This window comes from Parambassis ranga, chromosome 20 (assembly GCF_900634625.1).
Source record: "Parambassis ranga chromosome 20, fParRan2.1, whole genome shotgun sequence".
In the NCBI taxonomy this organism is placed as follows: Eukaryota; Metazoa; Chordata; class Actinopteri; family Ambassidae; genus Parambassis; species Parambassis ranga.
In genome coordinates, this window is record NC_041040.1 from 11,206,633 (window position 1) to 11,213,947 (window position 7,315).

Below are 7,315 nucleotides of genomic sequence, written 5' to 3' on the forward strand. Positions count from 1 at the left end.
TTTCTGTCACATTCTCACTTTATTTTATTTTCATTTATTTGACAATCAAAGAGCCTTCAGAGGATTTAGCACCAGCATCGTATACTATTACTGCACTCATCCGTCAGGACAGGCTAAATCTCTAAGCAATCAAATTTAGGTTTTCTAACAATTGTATAGCATGAAAACAAAACTTGAAAAAAAAACATCCACCTTAAGTACTTATTTATGTTGTCAGTCTTAACACCAAGGGTAAAAAAACACTGCTCATAAACAGTGAGATAAATACACTTATAGTAATTCTACAAACAAGTGTCAATACACTGAAGGCAGAATAAAACACTGGTGATACAAGAAAATGGAAGTCTACACTGGCAACATTACAGCAGCTCATCTAACTGGCAGTATATAGTGCATTTATAAAAATAAGAGCCTTTAAGCTTTTAAGACTTAATGTATGAAACATGGCTTAAGATGGACATTTTCCAGGTTTGCAGGATTGAGCAGATATATATTTTATGGTGGCTCCACAAGGATCACTGCTGGCATTAGTTTTTAATGTTGTACGCACATTAAACTTTGTTTCAATACTCGTATCCCATCCCTAATTACATTAATGGCTGTATTTATTAAATATATATATTTTTTTCTTCTGGAAACTCTTCATTGCCACTCGTGGACAAGGTCATAATTACAATGTAAATACACTCCAAAAAAAAAAGAAAAAAAGTTCTGGTATTCATAGTATCAGGTACAAGTGTGTAATTCCCAGAAGCAGCAGTAGCCAGCACTATAGTACAGTAACATGCATTTCAACCTGAGATTGTCCAAAAATATACATCATGTCTTCAGACACTATTATTTGAATAAAATCCTATGGCATAAGCAGGTATTGAGATTGTTTATTTGGACTGGGTTACTCTTAAATAAGTATTTGGCTCCCTCTTGTGGACCAGACTGGGACAATACATTAAGCCACAACCCCCAAAAAAACAACCTCCACAGAGTCGATCAGATGCATAATCAGTGTGGCACTGAAAATATAAATATTTGTATCCTACAGTTTGATCATTTCTGTTTGCATTAAAACACACACAAGTACACCCTTAGCACACAGACACGCAAACACACACACACAAAGCAGTGCATACACACACACACACGCACGATGCTCAAAGTTGACAAAGTCCATAATAAACTCCATACGGGCTTTGATAATCAGAACTACAAACTACATCACACTGTCCCTTTAGTTCTCACAAAAAACTGCAAGCATAGTACATTAGGTAAATTAACATTTTGACCGACCTATGACCAAATTACATAAAGATGCCTAATTATACTGACCTCATTTTTAAAAAAAATTCACAATCAATATAACAGCACTTGGTCCTTTTGTATCTTAATATGCTATTTGGGTTTTTCAGTAGTGGGGCCACAGGGGATCAGTGAACATAATGTAAACACACACTAAATATAAATATAAATAAAAAGTAAAATTAAATTAAATTCTTCACAAATGCTAGCTAAAACAACTGCATCTGTACTCACAGCCCAGTGACATGGTTTAACAGCCAACCTGAGCAGCTAAGACTAAAACAAACCTTCTATCTCATTGTTCATGCAGGAAGTATAACGTTGTGGTACCTTTTGGTACTTTTCTTTAAACTATCCGTTTGAAGGTTGTTCTATGTTAGGGCATTTAGGGCTGATCATCATGGCTTCTGTGGCCTTGTTCTTCCAGGAATGTCATGTGGAAATCCTGATTGGCTCCTAGTTAGTTGTTTCAAAGAACATGAAATCCTGTAAAAAAAACAAAAAAAACAAAACACGACTTGTTAATTTAAATCATTATTATAAATGTGCTGAGACATTTTAGCAAAGACTCTGACAAGATGCATTTGTGGTAATTGGGGTAGTTTTAGGTCACATTTCCCACTAATTGTAGGCTAAGAAATGTCTAACTACCAGTGGCTACAAACATATTGCCCATGAAAGCTGAGTCATATGAGGCCACAGCGTCTGAGGCAGCCACACTGTGCCCACAGCTTCTCCCACACTGCCAAGTAAGAACTATGCAGGTTAACAATGTTTCTGACAAATGATGAACTTACAATGAGAAAACAGGCGCCGATCATTACCGCCTTCATTCTCACATCCAGGTCCATGGGAAACTGGATGCCAAAGTTGTCTGAATCTGTGAATGCCTCACGAAGAAGTCCTGTCCACTGTTTACTGATTTTCCCGATCTTACTGACTTCATCCAACGTCAAAATCTGCAGAAAGAGTCACAGAGAAGAAAAATGGCAGACGTGTTGTATTAGGATAAAGATCAATCCCTAAACTTTGGTTTTATTGGATATATATCATGGAATATTATGATTCTCTTTTTTTCGTTTTATAAAGTCAGTAATGACTTCAAAGAAGCTGGGAAGAAGCCAGGATGGTAATATTATGCTCCAGTTACTCCTCCTCTAGGTCTAGTAAAAGCCCTGTATCACTGACCCAAACCCCCATCACAGCTCAGTTTAATAAAACTAGCTGAGCCGTGGAACAATGGTCACACTGTACCACACAAGAGCATGCCCTGTGCAGTGGCTTCATCCAAGCCGCATCCCGCTCTGATTGGAAACATACCTCCCGCTTCAGAGCACAAGTAGAGATCCCTTATGAAAAAAACATGTCTGCAGGCCACGCTACCATGTGGTGTTATGTTTTTGCCAATTTAATGGATTTCTGTGTTTAGATAAACCCACCTCAAAGTCAACATCTGGAAGGCAGCTCCATCCACAGAAAGGCCCATGGATCTTCAGCACGGGCTCGTTGTGCTCGTTTGCAACAATAAATTTAGGGGAGAAGGGATGCCACTGCTGGATCACGTAGCCCACTGTGTTACCGGGGGGAGCCTGCACCTCCAGCTGAGTGAAGCAGGATTCAGGAACAGTGTGTAATTTGTAGTCAGACCTCAAGTTTTGTCAACAATAAAGGATAGTCTAAAAGTGGTCACACTCACTTCTTGTAAACAGCAAGGAAAAAAGCACGACATGCATTTAAGAGGTCTGGTGACGGTGATGACCTCTTGTCCAAAATTGTCGAGGACGTGGATGTTAAAGGAGCGCAGGGGGCCGCAGCACTGTCGACTCAGGCAGTCGTTCTCCTCGACGGCATAGAACACATTCTGGCCCATTACATTACGGACTTCATACTTGTTGTTGCTCTCGAATCCAACAAGGGCTGCATGGATGAAAAATACACAATGAGCCACTGCTGCTATAAAACATGGTCTGTTTGCAGTGAAAAAAGATACGTTTGCGCGCCGTACCTTCAACCAGCTCGACTTTCTGTTTGATGAGTAGCTGGTCCACCTAAAATAAGCACACAGCACAGATTTAGGCATCGCAGTATGGAGGAGTAAGAGCCAGTAAAACCACTTCACGGTGAGGATCACTGAGCTGTTAAACTACAGCAGTCTGGACATTAAGATTGTGGCTGAGGTCACTTCTTTTTACCAGTATATTGTCTTTCTCAGTTTTTTACTTCTGAAATCCCAATGAGGTATACAGTATAAATGTGAGAGAGAAATCCTGAGTTTCTAGACTCAGGATTTCGCGCCTCACTTCCAATAGAGAGGAGGACCCACAATCTGGTGCAAAACATGTCACCTTACTTTATGCTATGCCATGCCTCTCTGCCTTAGTGGAACTCAAAGTGCTGTTCAGTGCTTCTCATTCTCACTGGCAGCAACTCTTAGTTCACTGTCTTGCTCTCAGGACACTTTGGCATTTGGGGTCGGGGATCAAAGCGCCAATGAACACCCCACATGAGCTACACTAAAAATAGTATACACACCTTGTCTCCAGTGAAACTGCTCAGTAAACTTGTGTTCTAAGGCACAGCAGTAAAACCCTCAGCCAACCACAAAGAGTATTTACCTTTGCATGACTGGGCTACACTACAACATCAATATCATAATGTTGAAGAAATGTGTTACATCACTAGTGTCTGAAATACAACAAAAAGCCAGTGACTGAGCTGTATGTGTGTATGTATATGTATGTATGTTATGTTGTATGCGCTCTCTCTGCCGCTCAGTCATGTGACACACACTATGCTCCACTGCACTGAGGACTGTAAATCATGCTGGCTTCTCTACTATAAAATGTCTTCTAATAGCATACTTTATTGCATAAAGGTATGAGCAGTCTAACTCTCTTACACATGTATACATTACCAACACCATTATGTGTAAAAATTCCTTTGCAGTGCAGTGTAATACCTGCTGCGGGGTTAGTTACACATGTTTGTCTGTTGGGTGCTACTGGCTTGTGGTGAATTTACATACACCAATGAAAGCCTCTGGACTAACGGGCACCTACCTGTGTCAGGTATTCTAATCCCGGTGGACAGCCTGGTATTCCCGGGTTGGGCACAGCATACATATTCATGTTGGCAGAATATTGGGAGACCTGTTGATGAGAAGTGTGACGTTAAAACCTGAGAAATGGCGCCATCTTCTGCTTAAATAGGTCACAGTTATAAACTATTGCAGACACATTAAGGCAGATGGACAGCGGATAGTTTCTGTGTATTTATGTAGTATTGTACATTGTCAACAACCTGGTGTGTGTGCTCCTCTATACTGTGTCCTGTTTATTAACTAATGGCGAAGTCAGCAGTGGGAGTAATCCCCCCACAGAGGACAGAGGAGCAGCTGCAGATGGGGGGCGACACATATTCTTGGAAGTGACGAGCCTCTTCTGAAGGGGGGGGCGGGGGGACACCGCCAGGAGAAATCCTCTTACTCCCATTTATTTACACATAAACAACAGGCCTAAAGCTGCTAGCACCCGCTACACCTGCCGTCTGCGGTATGTAGGTCAGAGCTCTGGTAGATATGCTTATTGGCTATGGATGTATCGTCAGCTGGTGGAAGGAGCGCACGCCGAGGTTTGATCTGCCTACTTTTTCATTCAGAGAAAGCGAGTCGTAAAAAGGCAACATCAGCGCGCGGCAGTTTAATCCGAACTCAGATTACATCACTCACAGTCTGCATCAACACAAGACGGCAGAATCAGAAAATACTCACCGATATTCAACCCGCTACCGTAAATAATAACAGGCCACTCCGGAACCAAACCTATGGAATAAAGCTCTAATCTCATTGGTCGACGTCATTGTACTTCCCATCTTCAGGAACCAATGACAGTGAGGCAGTGTAGAATACAGCTAAACAGAAGCAAAAACAGCTAGAACTGGGTAACATAGAGCAGGTCAGAGGCTGCGTCTGTGCCAGTTTTAAAGATTAATCCATGCAATACAGAAGGAACAATTATTTCTTTTTATATGTGTGTCCAGTAAGCTCACACCAGGAATCAGGAACATGTATCATTTCTGTTGACAAATTCTCATTTCCATCCTCTAGATGTCACCATTAATACAAGCAAACACACTGCATAGATAACGTTAATGTGTGTTTCTGTGATTCAGCCCATTCGCTGAATAAAACTGCATCCTCCATTTACTAAGGGATCGATTGTGTACAAACAGGGATGAGGGAGCTCCTTACCACCTGCTTCATCACACTGCCGCAGCAAAAGTCGAAAGTTAGAGTAGGAGAACATAATATTTGGACAAATGAGAAATAATGTTGGCACTCTAAAGGATAGTTTTAAGTTCACATCACACTTAATTTGAAACATCCATATGGTGCTGCATTTAACAAGTTGCTTTATAGTTATGATTTCAGTGTAGTGGTGCAGCAGGTTCAGGTGCTGTAGCATCATGGTTGCCATATTGGAGGTCCTCAAGTATCCCACCGCCAACTTTGTTATAATAAATAATACTCTGATCCGGTAGCATCTTGATAATGACGCTAGCAGTGATAATTTAAAAAAAAAAAACACATTTACAGTTCTGTCTAGTCTAAATAATCTCTTCACTTTCCATGTTTCCTTTTCCATTGTGTCTCATTTTGCTGTCTGCCACCTGCACAATGAACCTGAATAAAGTTAGCTTGCTAGTTTCGTTGTTTGTAGCTATTTTATAAAAAAAAAATCCACCCACCTTCACCTCCATCATCCTGCAGATTCATTATAATGTGGTGAGAAAGCAGTAACTAGTTCAATAGCTCCAAAACATCACATGGAGGAACATGGTTTCATGGAGGTCTTAGTTGTGTTGTTGAAGTTACCGTGGCGATCAATCAGTCAAAGTAATTTGTAAAATAACCATAAAGGTGTGTACATTTTTTATAATATTGTTATTGTGGATTTCATCATATAGAGATAATCTGATATCATGACAATGTAATTAGCTGGTTAGAAAATAAATAAATTAATATGAATTTATAAATGAATTTCAAATGTTATGCTGGATTCCAGATGTCCATAATAAGTGTTCCTTCACATCTGAGTTACTTATTCGATGCAATAACAGCCTAAAATTAACTGATATTTTAAAGACACTGAACATGTGTGAACTTCAAGTGAAGCTCAACCATCCATGAAAACCTATAATGACCAACACTTAGAAGTTAACTCACAGGATAGAGTCTTTGTGTCCTTTGGATCTATTGGTGGTAACCATCTAGTTGAAATGAATGCTGGCCACCTGGTAGTAGAACCCCAACATAGGAATGATGTGCACTTTAACTATATGTGTGTACTATTATACTTTTCATCCACTGGAGAGCAGTGTTGAGCTAATGATGCTCGGCCTCATTGCCATTACTAAGACTAATGCAGAAATTGCCTTTTCATTGTAAAAACAAAACATAGTAACACACGCAGTAGAAACACACAGACACACTTGCTACTCTGTTACTAATGACGTGACGTTGTTGGGTCGAGTATCCTTATTTGCGAATACAAATTACCTGATTTTCTCAAGCACTACTGATTTCTCCAAGAAACACTAATGAGAACAAATGATGACTCGCGCACAGATCTGCTGACACTTCAGGCACAACAACACCTAAAAGCATGTTTTAATTGATGCATGTTACAGTTATTGCTTATAGTGACCTGATATAGCCCAGAAAGCACTGAATACACAACAATATCATGTTTCTGTTCTGTTTGTTTACAATTTTAGATAGATGTAGATTTTTTTTTATATATAAAACAGAACTGTTGGTCTCTTTTATAACCCTGAGTGCCCAAACAGAGCTCTTATGTTCTGCATTAGTGTGAGCATAACAAAGTAACACAATGACTTTGAAATGGCAGCTTTTTTTCTCATCTGAATAAACACACTTGACAGTCAGGGGGTCTTTGAAAGCCGGTCAGGATTGTCTTTCGGACTCCTAGAGCCCAGTTATTTCCACTAGGGGATAGTG

The 7,315-nt window shown here is 40.0% G+C and overlaps 1 protein-coding gene across 1 annotated transcript; it reads right to left on the reverse strand.

Moving 5' to 3' along the window:
* On the reverse strand, nucleotides 1-5,143 carry LOC114453256 (phospholipid scramblase 1). The gene is made up of 7 exons (XM_028433063.1): nucleotides 5,066-5,143; nucleotides 4,356-4,445; nucleotides 3,302-3,344; nucleotides 2,993-3,213; nucleotides 2,736-2,897; nucleotides 2,094-2,255; nucleotides 1-1,782 (listed from the first exon to the last, which is right to left on the reverse strand). Exons 2-7 carry the CDS (start codon nucleotides 4,422-4,424, stop codon nucleotides 1,753-1,755), a joined length of 687 nt encoding a protein of 228 aa, XP_028288864.1. The 5' UTR covers nucleotides 4,425-4,445; nucleotides 5,066-5,143; the 3' UTR covers nucleotides 1-1,752.
* Nucleotides 5,144-7,315: the final 2,172 nt, after the last annotated feature.

What these genes read in the sequence shown, in the direction of transcription:
- LOC114453256 (XM_028433063.1), bottom strand. Translation starts at nt 4,424, where the DNA reads ATGAATATGTATGCTGTGCCCAACCCGGGAATACCAGGCTGTCCACCG. An exon ending in GATTAGAATACCTGACACAG is followed by an intron (nt 3,345 to 4,355) that starts GTAGGTGCCCGT and finishes TGCTTATTTTAG; the next exon opens with GTGGACCAGCTACTCATCAA. An exon ending in TCGGCGCCTGTTTTCTCATT is followed by an intron (nt 1,783 to 2,093) that starts GTAAGTTCATCA and finishes TTTTTTTTACAG; the next exon opens with GATTTCATGTTCTTTGAAAC.